Below are 12,820 nucleotides of genomic sequence, written 5' to 3' on the forward strand. Positions count from 1 at the left end.
GCAGGTGCTACTCAGAAGTCAAACCACATAGTAAGTCAATATGTACATAGGTGCTTGGTCTTTATTTCCCTGGAGTAGTACAAAAGCAAAGTAAACTGTGAAGGCTCTTTACTTTGGGCTAGAATGGCTCGTGTGAGCTGATGGTAGTAACGTTAGTTCTGTAATTTTTAAATAGGAAAATTGATTATTAAGAAGTGAAAGTTTCCTAGTCATATATCAAGATGGATGTTTTTTCTCTAAAATTTCTCCAGACAAGAAAAATAATTGGAGTGGTTGACCGAACTCTGTTTCCCAGAGGGCTGTGCAGCATGAGGGGGGTCAAGGGTCGGGAAGGAGGTGTGAGAGTCTGTGGCGAGGAGGGGACATAGACAGGGTTTTGCGTAGCTGCTCTGAAGCCTTAGGTGGAATGGGCAGATGAGGAGAAACTTTAAGATATTCTGATTCAATTTATGCAACACGTCTTTAAGAAAACATACAGCGAAGGTGTGTGTTACTCAGCAAGGTTTCTGGAACTGCATTTGCATTTTATTTGACTCCTCAGTGGGCTTGTTAGATCGCAAAGTAACTCAACTATGTTAGGGTTACAGCCGAATGGTCTCTTACTTACAGCTCAGATTTGGGGAAAACAAAAGTAAAAAAAGAACCCTTGATGAAAGGGTCAAGAGCTGTGCTCATTCCAAGATGTGCAAAATGGAAGAAAATTAGTATTTAGGAAAAGCAACTTCACAGAGTTGAGAATGTCTAAGTGTGTTTTTGTTTTGTTTTCCTTGAGTTACGTACAAAGTAGGATTTTCAGAAACTTTCATTAAGCAGCATTTGTACATAAAGTATTTTTTAAGAAGTACAGTATTAGTGTAAGTGAGCTTGCCATATGCTGACAAAGCTGCACGTGACAATTTTGTCTTTTTACTCTGTGACCAATCTCAGAACAACTACCCTCAGGCCCCTCGTGTCAAATTGAAAATGCAGAACCTGAACTAAGAATGAATGTCTCTGATTGGTGTCCTGATGTTTTCCCTCCCACAGGTATGCAAATGAACTGCTCTCCATGAAACTGGAAGTTTTGTCCCAAGGGCAAGAGAACTTAAGCTGGAACGAAATTCAGCATTGTATTGATATGGTTAATATTCAGATTCAAGAAGAAAAGGACCGTAAGTATGGAACACTTTCTTTATCCAGTCTAGTGGGAAACAAGGTGTCTGGACCACCTGGCTGTCTAAATTAGGGCTACAGATTTTTGCACATGAAGCCCTGTGACAGCACACTCCCCTAACATGTATGTATGTGTGTGTATAATCTGTATGCATGTGCTACTGCACCAACATCACAAACATGACAAGGCATACATGAGAAGACATGAATGGACAGAATAAAAACACATGCAAATAGGGGTGTGATCAGAGGGGGAGACTGGAGACTGGCTCCTCTGTTTACAGCGGGTCCAGCACCAGCTTGGGCCTGCTCCTTACAGGGCAGGGCACTGTGACCTTCCTGTGACGTTACGCCCTACACATGGGGCAAAGCCCTAAATAGAGGTCCTAATAATTTTTATGTATTGGTACTTCAAAGATGTCTACTCTACATAACTCAGTTTTTTAGGCACTGAACTTTATTTTGACCTTTCATTTGGGCGTTTTTCTGAAAGGAAAACACACATATTCCTGCCCTAGGAAGAAATTGGAACATAACCTAACTGTAGCTGTACAATCAGCAGTCATGGGGAGTTGCTGTGTTTCTAGAAATGATGAACTGCCAGCTCGGAAGTGAGGGGGGGCTCTGGAAGATGTACCCTGAAACGTGTGTTCTTCAATGTCGCTTGCTTCCTTATCATTTGCCTGTTGTCTATAAAAACGGTGAAGAATGAGGAGCTGTGTAAGTTGGGCAATCAGTATATTCACTGCTTTCCTGTAGCATGAATTACCAACTTCAAGCTCTAAGCTGTTTTTTCCGTCATAAACCAAACCAACCAGCACCATCATCTCTGGTTTTCTCTGAGCTCTGTGATTTGTCAGCAACATTGGATTCGGATTTCTAATGTTGTTGAGCTCCCGTCAGCGCTCGGCTTTGACTTACTTTTCTAACTCACTTAGTCTAAGTTTAATGATAGAGTAGGCAGGTACTTCTCTCACAGGTTCAGGTTGTTTTGTCCTAGTGTGTTTGGGGGAGGTCTTGGGTCTGGTCTTCCCAAGGCCCTAATTTTAGGATGGTAAAATCACTCTTGAGATAAAACGGATGACTTTGTTAGTTCATTGCATTTGCATAGTTTTCTTCTCTTTTTCCTGCAAGCACTTGTGCCCAGCATCAGGCTGGGTTTGTGTTTTTGTTCGCTTTGTTTTGTTTTTTTGTTAAACATTCTCACTCTAGACCCTGAATACAATAGAAAGCAGGGTGCAGGCCGGCTGCCTTGGCGTCGTGTGCTGTGGATGGACCACTCTCACACCAACCACTGGACACTCTCTTCCATTCATCCTTGTCAAGTTGTGTATAAATCTAAATGTCCTCTTTTGCAACCGCACAGCTTTCTGCTGGCTCTCCACATTCCCTTTCAGTGAGACCTTTTGGAATCCCTGCAATCAGATGGCTTACACACGGGCTGCTTAGCTCTTGTCCAGCACGTTGGCTTGGGAGTTGGTGGTTCTTGCCAGATGTTAATCAAGAGGGAAGCACTGCTTTGCGCAGATGTTCAACATCGACTGCTGCGGGGAAAGACCCTGGTGTTTGTGTGCTGTTAGGAAGCTTAGGGTCCCAGGCCTCTGTCTGGCCGTCTTCCCCCTGAACACCAGGCCCCACACCTGCAGTCCCTGCAGCCATGGTCTGGCCCCCTGGCTGTTGCCACCCAAGGGTGGGACTCCTCTCTTTGGGGAGGCAAACAAAGAATCAGGTCTCATCTTTGTTTTCTCATTTTTCCCAATTCATTTTTTTCATTAAACATTTATTAAATTTGGGGGGTGACACTGGTTAATAAAATTATGTATGTTTTAAGTGTATAATTCTATACTACATCATCTGTGTACTGAAGTGTGTTCACCACCCCAAGTCAAGTCTCCTCCTCACCCCTTTATCGCCTTTTATCCTCTTCTACCTACCTCCAATTCCCTTTCCCTCTGGTAATTGCCACACTGTTGACTGTGGCTAAGAGTTTGTTTGTGTGGGGTTTTTTTGTTTGCTTAATCCCTCCACCTTTTTCACTCAGCTCCTGCAACCCGCCTTCCCTCTGACAGCTGTCAATCTTCTCTGTATCTGAAAGTGTGTTTGTATTTTTATTTATTTCATTCATTAGATTCTACATATAAGTGAAATCAGATGGTAGTTGTCCTTCGCTGAGTGGCTTACTTCATTTAGCATAATTAATACTCTCCAGGGGCCTGACTGGTGTGGTTCATTTAGTTGGATGTCATTCCACAAACCAAAAGGTCAAAGATTTGATTCCTGGTCAGGGGACGTACCTAGGTTGTGGGTTCTGTCCCCTGTTGGGGCTCATGAGAAAGGCAGCTGCTCAATGTTTCTCTCTCACACATTGATGTTTCTCTCTCTGTTTTTCTCCCTCCCTTCTCCTCCCTCTCTCTCAAAAACAAACAAACAACAACAACAAAAAATTCTTCAGGTTGTCACAAAAGGTAAGGTTTTCTCCTTTTTTCTGGCCAAGCACTATTCCATAACTTTTCCCCAATTCTTTCTGACAATACCTGCAGGCCAGGTCTGCTCTGGTTATTTTGGTATGTGTTTCTTACACAAGTGAAGGTGCATTAGTTCTCAGTGCTGACCAATTGTAGTTCTACTCTCATTCTTGACTTGGATTGAAAAGGATAGGGGTGCCATATTTGTCCCAGACTATCTAACAGAGTGTTTGCTTTTAGAAAAGAAAAGAAAAACAAGTAACATTTGTATAACTTAAAAAGAGAGTGGTCTTTGTAGGTGGTATGGTATTAATCTAGGTAACTGTGGTATTCTCCACAACCTACATCACACGGCCCCTATCATATTTCTTTTCAACATCTTGTCGTGAAGGGCATATGTCCTATCCAGGAGAGTTATTTCAAATATTCCATATCATATTTCCTTTCTACCTTTTGGGGAATTGAATACAGAATATTTAATTTTTCTGTTTTGGTTTGGTTTGTTATTCGGTCAAAATGAGGTATTTTTGTTTAAAGTTCCTCAAGTATTGAGTTTGATACCATATATTTAGGCAATTGCTTGAAAGTCTGTATTTTTAAAGTATACCATCATGAACAGGCGCAAATTATACACTATAGCAATTAAATCATCTGAAAGAGCTGAGAATCTTTCTTGGACGTTTCGAAAGTGCATTACTCTCCCCACCCGACCCCTGCCATGTGCCCACAGCTCCAACCCTCTGTGTGACCTGGGATGTGGAGAAGGTGTGCAAGCTGATGGAAAAATGTGGAAAGTATGTTTAATGGAGAAGATGCTAAATGCGTTTTGTTAGACTTGGATACTCTCTTGATTTCTGACTGGAAAGTTCACTTTTCCCAGTAGAGCCATAGATGCGCATTATTTTAACCAGCCTAGACAAGGAAGTTTTCTTCCTTTGAATTATTTCAATTGGAATTGTTGCTTTTTACACCTGGTAGGTACCATTCTTTGTAGGTTGCTTCCTCTGCTGTCTCAAATATACAACCTCTAAGAGGATGCCCACTCTTTCATTGGACTAGAATGGTATAGTCTCACATGATGACTTGAAGAAGTGGGCCATGAGCTGAGGCTCAGCAGTCTTTGTTCAAATGGGATTTCCCCTTGACTTATGACTGAGGAAGTGATCAGATGCACCCAGGAGGCTTCTGGGTAAGTCTTTCAGCTCCTGTGAGGTCATTTACTGTGACCTCAGCAGCTTGTGTCCTTAGAAACACCCCAAACAAAACTTAAGCAGGTGATTTCAATCAAGTCAGCTGGCATGCAATCATTCCCGGGTGAGCAGCCAATGGGAACACACATTTCTTAGTTTTGTTAAGATCATTTTGGGGTGGGGTGTTTAAAAGTATTTAAAACAGTCTACCAATGAAAGGAAGTATTTTGTGCTCTCCAGTTTGTAATACTCCAGGTTAATATAATACCTTGTGTGCGAATAGTACTTAGACTTTCTTGAGGTTTTTTTTCAATGTTTTGAAATAATGTAACTTGCATGTTAGAAAAGTACTTTTACTTTTTCTTCAAACATATTTCAGTACAATAATCAGGAATAATTTCTAGTCATTTTAGATGGTTCCTTCCCTCCTCCAGAGAAATCTTTTCATTCTTAGCAAGGTGATATTTATAGAGTCATCTATTTGGGACATACTTAGCTAAATATTTTACCTTAATTCCAATATTAAGATGAAGATACTTTTTAAAAATTGATAGTGCTTGTTCTGTTTCATAAATATTGATAGTATTTGTTCTATTTCATAGCATATCACATTTATAGAGTAACTTGTGATTGTTTTTGATGAAAAATAACTGACAAAAGGAGAAATAATAAGTTTGGCTTTAAGAGAGTAGAGTAATCCAAAGAATAAAATGTATATCCAAACCTTTTTGCATTTCAGACTTTTTCCCCTATGTATCTCCACATGAAATTCTTCCAGCCCCAGTGTTCTGCGGTTCCCTCGTCCACTGTCTAAGTGAGGCTGTGCTAGAAATTAACATCCCTGCAGCTACTTGTATAGAAAGTCATTCCCCTTTTTATCACAGCTTCACTGAGATATTCATGGTATTTAAAAGTTGTATGATAGTTATAAGACTTCTGTTCCACTATCTTCAGGTGGTTATTCAGGTTGACTTTCCGTATTTTAGCTGCAACTGTGATTCGGTGCTGGGAGGAGGCAACTGTGAATCCCGCCTCCTGCACAGCCATCTTGCGTCTCACCACTGCCTAAACTTAGAACATCTTCATCACCCCAAAAAGAAATTTTACACCCATGAGTGGTCACTCCTATTTGCCCCTCCTCCCATCCCCTACGAACCACTAATCTACTTTGTTTTTACGGATTTTTCTATTCTTGACACTCCATATAAATAGAATCACGTAATATGTGGCCTTTTGTGTCTGGCTTTTTTCACTTAGCATAATGTTTTCAAAGTCAATCCATGTTGTATTACTTATCAGTGTACGAAGTCTGTCCAGAACATATCCAGCCATGTAATATGAAAAATAAGAGACATTTATTGAGGGGTATACAAGTTATAAGAAACATTGTGCATAGAACAATTGCTGCCTCAGGCCCCTTCAAGGCAGCACCTTGGGACCTCATTGTCTCTTCCACTGTTCAAAACACTTTGCAAAACCCTATGTTGGAATCGCCATCAGCTGCCCTGTTGTATTTTCCTGAATCTCATCAGTAGTCTGAAATATCTTCCCTTTCAAAGGTGATTTTAGTTTTGGGAAAAGCCAGAAGTCACGGGGTGCCAAATCTGGGCTGTAGGGGGGCCAAGTCACCTAGGTAGTTTGATTTTATACCAAAAAAACCCTTCACAAGACATGATATATGGAGTGGGTGTTTCATTGTGATGAAGCTGCCAATCACCAGTTGCCCATAGCTGCGGCCATTTTCGTCATATTGCATCTCTCACCCAATGAAGAACATTGAGGTAGTCTGGCCTGGAGAGGCATAGTCATGATGAACGACATCTTCCCAATCAAAAAACACAGTTACAGGTCTTGATTTTGCTGTGACTTTCCCTTACTTCTTCAGGTATCGAGAACAAGATGACTTCTATTGGAATAACTGGGCCTTCATTTCTAGGTCATAGCCGTAAACCCATGATCCAGTTATGACCTTCTTGAGGAAGTCTGGTTCATAAGTAGCGGTTTGAATCAAGTCATTAGCTACTGCAGCATGATGTTCCTTCTTCTCTGGTAGCAGAAGCTGTGGAACAAATTTTGCCATGGCATGTTACATAGCAAGATCCTGCACCAGAATCTCAGACACAGTAGTTTTTGGACTCCCCAGATCAGCTTCTAGTTCTTGTACTGCCAGTTGCCGATCTTTGTTGATTGCAGCCCGTACACATTCAACATTCTCAGGTGTTCTGTTTGTTGCAGACCTTCCAGAACGTGGATCACTTTCAACAGATTCTTGGCATCTTTGGAGCATTCATGCCACACTTTTATTTGTGCTGCATTTATTGCATCATCCCCAAATGCCTTCTGAATCATTCAGATAGTTTCCATGGAGGAATGTTTAAGCTAAATACAAAATTGGATGCAGATTCATTGCTCAGTCATTTTGAATGCAATGGCCACATAGTACACATGCTCATTCATTGGTGTCTACCACCCATACTGACTAGTACACTGAAGTTATCATTGTCCATGCATGTGCATTCCAGTCCCCTCTCCTTGGCTGCCTGTTTACATTGATGTCATGCAAACCATTCTCATTATGTTAACAATGGCTGGACTTCATCTTCTTCTCTAGGTCAAATAATATTTTATTCTATGGATATTTTATTTATTCATTTATCAGTTGATAGATATGTAGGGTGTTTCTACTTTTAGCTCTTAATGAATACTGCTTCTGTAAACATTTGTGTGTAAGATTTTGCGTGAACATGTGGTTTTAGTTCCCCTGAGTGTATACCAAGAAGTGGAATTGCTGGATCGTGTGGTAGTTCAGTGTTTAATATTTTAAGGAACTTCCTGTCTATCAAGGTGACTGTAACGTTTTCCATTTCCACCAGCCATGTGAGTTCCCATTGTACCACATCCTCACGCTACTTGTTATTGTTTGTCTTTTTTATTATAGCCATGCTAGTGGGTAGGAAGTAGTGTCTTTTGGGGATTTGGATTTGCATTTTCCTAATAACTAATGATGTTCAGCATCTTTTCATGTGCTTATTAGCCACTTTATGCTATCTTTAAAGAAATATCTATTTAAATCCTTTACTAATTTTAAGTTGGGTTTTCATTTTTACTTTTGAATTGTAGGAGTACCTTATATAGTTGGCATATTTGCATACAAGATATACAAGTGCTTTTCAGACACAGGACTTGCAAGTATTTTCTCCATTCTGTAAATTGTCTTTCGTTTTCTTTGATGGTGTCCTTTAAAGCACAGAATGTTTCATTTTTACACCATCTCATGTATTTAATTTTGTCTTTTGTTGTTTGTGTTTTCAATGTCATCACTAAAATGTGGTGCCTAATCCAGGGCCACAGAGATTTCCTGCTATGTTTTCTTCCAAGAGTTTTATAGTGCATGCTTTACTTCTAGGTCTTGGTCCGTTGGAGTTATTTTTTGTGCAGGGAGTGATATAGGGAATTCAACTTCATCTTAACATGTGTGGACATCCAGTTGTTTCTGTGCCATTTGTTATGAAGACTATTATTTACCTGTTGGATTTTCTAAACAACCGTGTCAAAAATCAGTTGACTACAACTGTAAGGGTTTATTTCCGAATTTGAAATTCTATGCCATTGATCTGTATATCTGCTCTTATGCTAGTATTAACTGTAGATTTGTAGAGAATTTCAAAATTGGGAAGAGGCCTTCAACTTTGTTCTTTTTTCAATATTGGATTTTGTATTTTTTTTTTTTTAGATTTTATTTATTTATCTTTAGAGGGGAAGGGAAGGAGAGAGAGAGAGAAATGTCAATGTATGGATGCCTCTCGTGAGTCCCCTGCTGGGAACTGGCCTGCAACCCAGGCATGTGCCCTGACTGGGAATCGAACTGCAATCCTTTGGTTCACAGCCCTTGCTCAATCCACTGAGCTACACCAGCCAGGGAGGATTTTGTATTCTTGATCTGTTGCATTTCCATATGAGATTTAGAATCAGCTTGGCAATTTCCGTTAAAAAAAAAAAGAGCTGGGATTTTGTCAGGAATTACACTGAATCCATTTGAAGAGTATTTCCATCTGAACAATACTAAATCTTTCAATTCATGAATGTGAGATGATTTTTCCACTTATTTAGATCACCATTAACCTTTTAAATAATATTTCATAATTTTCAGTGTATTTATCTTATAATGCTTCTTTGGTTAAGTTTATTCCTAACTGTTTATTCTTTTTGTGATTATGCTGTATCTGTAATTGGAATCTATTGTAAGTGGATTTTTTCCCTTAATTTCATTTCAGAAGTTGCTGCATCTGTGTAGGGATGCAATTGATTCCTGTACATTGATTTTGTTTCTTGTGGCCTTGGCTGCACTTGTGTATTAGTTCTTATAGTTTCCTTGTGTGGATTTTCCATGCCCATCTCTAACTCAGTCTTTACAACTGCTGATTCTAGAGGACTTAGAAAGTATTGTGACTTAAAAGGAAAACTTTCTTCATTTTTCTAGGAATTGTGGCGGTAGGGCACATCAATGAAGCTATTGATGAAGGGAACCCTTTAAAGACTGTAGAAAGTCTGCAGTTACCTACTGCTAAAATTAAAAATGTGGACCCAAATACTGCCCAGCACTACCAGGATGTTTTATACCATGCGAAATCACAGAAACTGATGGTAAGTTTTAGTGAGTTTGTTTCTTTCAAATTTACAAACTGGATGAGGGAAAAGGCAAAAAGGAGGGGGGGTTTTTTACCCATTTTTTTCCCTGAAGCTTGTTAGCTTTTTGTTCCAGCAATTGCCTATGAATCAGAATGGAAATAATTGGGCTGTCATTTCCCTGGCTTCAAACATTAGGGGGAAGCTGGCTCCAGAGTTGATCACTGCTTCTACTCTTTTACTAAAAACTCATTTGGGTTTTTGAGTGAGTGGGTTTTTGTTCAGAGTTTAAGTCATTGGATATGACTGTGTGTGTAGTGCAGCATCTGGTAGGGAAAAGAGGGTCCAAGGCGCACACGACACCGTTTGAATGTTCTCTGCCCTTATCGTCAATGCTTAAAAATGTATTGAGGTAGTAGGCATTCTCTTATAGAATAGTTAAATAATAGTAGAGATAGGTATGTGGTGAAGCATCAAAACGAGGAATTCCCAGAGTGATTCAGAGATGGTTGGGATCATGGTGGATTAGAGTCCCACGAGGAGTTGCAGTGGAGATAGAACAGGAGCTGCCCCTGAAAGGTAAGGAAGAGTTGTTCAGGTGGGTGGAAAGCAGGATGAAGTAGGCAGGTGATGGGTACCGGCATGGTTTGTTCTGGGCATCAGAGAAGACTGACCTGGCCAGAGTTCCCATAAAGAGCAGAGGGTTTTATCTGGCTGTGGAGCTTGTACCAATATTATGAGGAGTCTGACAGATACTGGCCATTATTGGAAGGGTACTGGGCTGAGTGGTGAGGCTTATCTGACTTGTCACTTGAGAGTGAGAGTGATACTACCTGGGACCTAGCTTTAATGTCCCCAGGTGCTAGCCAAACACAACAGCGGTGAGCGTCTCCTCTGTGTGGGTCTGTAGAACCCAGGAACTGCCTCAGAGGAAACAGCAAATACATCCTTAGTGAGAGCAAACATTTAATGATCACCTGCTCTTTGCCAGACATGGCGTTAGGTGCTTTGTGCATATTCTCACGTAATTCTCATCACAGCTCTATGAACTATCATTATCATCCTTTTGCAGATAATGAAGCTAAGACTAAGTTGTCCAAAAAAGTCATTATTTCTGAAACCATGCCCCAGTCTATGTGACTCAAACATTTATTATTGTGCATTAAAGGCCAATGGAAAAGGATATTTATTGCATCATTTTTTATAATAGCAAAAGATGAAAAACAACTGAAATGTCCATCATGAGGTGGCTTGTTAAATTCCAATATATACATATCCATATGTGAAATACATCAAGAAGAGTGAATGGTTCTACATTGGACAATACTGACTTTGTGTGTTGAGTGTATGTAGGCTTCCACATGCATACAAAAATAGGATCCACACCCATATGTAGGTATGCTTACATGTGTGTAAAATATTTCTGAAAGAAGACACTGGGAGGCAAACTAGGCAGAAGGTGTGAGACTTCTTTTTCTTTTTGTACCACTTCGATTGTTGAATTTTTACAGAGTGCATTTATTATATATTCAATGTTTCTCTTTTTTCAATGTTTCTTTTTTTTACAGATTTTATTTATCTTTAGAGGGGAAGGGAAGGAGAGAGGGGGAGAAATATCAGTATATGGTTGCCTCTTGTGCATCCCCTGCTGGGAACTGGCCTGCAAACCATGCATGTGCCCTGACTGGGAATCGAACTGTGATCCTTTTGTTTGCAGGCCTGTAATCAATGCACTGAGCTACACCAGCCAGGGCCGTATTCAATGTTTCTAAACCTTTAAAAGGCAAGGGAAACAACTCACAAAGGGCCAGTTCCGCCAGTTACTTAGGCTAGTTTCTAGAACAAAATTTCACTGATTCCAGTGTCCCCTTCGAAGTAACTAACTTCATCTCAAATCATTAGAAATATTCTGGCCTCATCTACTCTCCAACACCATACATAAGTGGTTGCCACTGGGGAAGAGCATTGAGTGGCTAGGGAAGAAAAAGAAATATTTAATCTTTTATTTATTTTTTTAATAGTAGGCATGAAATAATGCTTATTTAATGAATTAGTGAAATTCCTCACCCCTAATTGTTTCCTATATTTGGTTCTTTTTTTCTTTTCTTTTTAAAATATGTTTTATTGATTATGCCAAAACAGTTGTCCCATTGCCCCCCCTTCATTCCCCTCCACCCTGCACACCCCCTCCCACCCACCTTCCCCCCTTTAGTTCATGTCCATGTGTCATAAGTTCTTTGGCTTCTGCACTTCCTATACTATTCTTGCCCTCCCCCCCTGTCTATTTTCTACCTACTGTCTATGCTACTTAGTCTCTGTACCTTCTCCCCCCTTCTCCTCCTCCCACTCCCCTGTTGCTGACCCTCCATGTGCTCTCCATTTCCGTGGTTCTGTTCCTGTTCCACTTGTATGCTTAGTTTGCTTTTGTTTTAGGTGTCATTAATACCTGTGAGTTTGCTGTCTCTTTGCTGTTCATGTTTATCTTCATTTTCTCAGATAAGTCCCTTTAACATTTCATATAGTAAGGGCTTGGTGATGATGAACTCCTTGAACTTGACCTTCTCTGAGAAGCACTTTATCTGCCCTTCCATTCTAAATGAAAGCTTTGCTGGATAGAGCAATCTTGGATGTAGGTCTTTGGATTTCATGACTTGGAATACTTCTTTCCAGCCCCTTCTTGCCTGTAAGGTCTCTTTTGAGAAATCTGCTGACAGTCTGATGGGAACTCCTTTGTAGGTGACTGTCCCCTTATCTCTTGCTGCTTCTAGAATTCTCTCCTTCATTTTAATCTTGGCTAATGTAATGATGATGTGCCTTGGTGTGTTTCTTCTTGGGTCCAACTTTTTTGGGACTCTCTGTGCTTCCTGGATTTCCTGGAAGTCTATTTCCTTTGCCAGACTGGGGAAGTTCCCCTTTATTATTTGATCCAATAAGTTTTCCACTTGTCTCTCTTCCTCTTCCCCTTCTGGTACCCCTATAATTCGGATGTTGGAACATTTAAAGATGTCCTGAAGATTCCTAAGCCTCTCCTCATTTCTTTGAATTCTTGTTTCTTTATTCTTTTCTGTTTGTTTGGTTGTTTCTTCCTTCTGGTCCACTCCATTATTTGAGTCCCAGTTTCCTTCCCATCACTATTGGTTCCCTGTGCATTTTCCTTCATTTCACTTACTGTAGCCTTCATTTTTTCATCTAATTTGCTACCAAAAACCAATTCTGTGAGCATCCTGATCACCAGTGCTTTGAACTGTGCATCTGATAGGTTGGCTATCTCTTGGCCGCTTAGATGTATTGTCTCTGGGGCCTTGATCTGTTCTTCCATTTGAGCCCTTTTTGCAGGGGGAGGCGGGGGCCTCTGGTCATGCCTGTTATATAGTGAGGGGCAGAGTC

General features: G+C 40.4%; 1 protein-coding gene and 1 non-coding gene across 4 annotated transcripts in view; both read left to right on the forward strand.

Moving 5' to 3' along the window:
• The window catches only part of IQGAP2 (IQ motif containing GTPase activating protein 2), a 277,347-nt gene that overhangs the window by 184,066 nt on the left and 80,461 nt on the right, over positions 1 to 12,820 (forward strand). For all 3 annotated transcript variants that reach the window (XM_037032366.1, XM_037032369.1, XM_037032367.1), the window contains exons 12-13: positions 1,027 to 1,151; positions 9,288 to 9,451. In XM_037032366.1, coding sequence (XP_036888261.1) covers positions 1,027 to 1,151; positions 9,288 to 9,451 — 289 coding nt within the window. The remainder of the gene's footprint in view (positions 1 to 1,026; positions 1,152 to 9,287; positions 9,452 to 12,820) is intronic.
• LOC118977556 (small nucleolar RNA SNORA11) lies at positions 1,389 to 1,514 on the forward strand. Its single transcript, XR_005064560.1, has one exon. It is a non-coding gene; the product is annotated as a small nucleolar RNA SNORA11 (small nucleolar RNA).

The sequence above is a fragment of the Sturnira hondurensis genome, unplaced genomic scaffold (assembly GCF_014824575.4).
Source record: "Sturnira hondurensis isolate 20B ecotype Veracruz unplaced genomic scaffold, ASM1482457v3 Scaffold0021354, whole genome shotgun sequence".
NCBI classification, from domain to species: Eukaryota; Metazoa; Chordata; class Mammalia; order Chiroptera; family Phyllostomidae; genus Sturnira; species Sturnira hondurensis.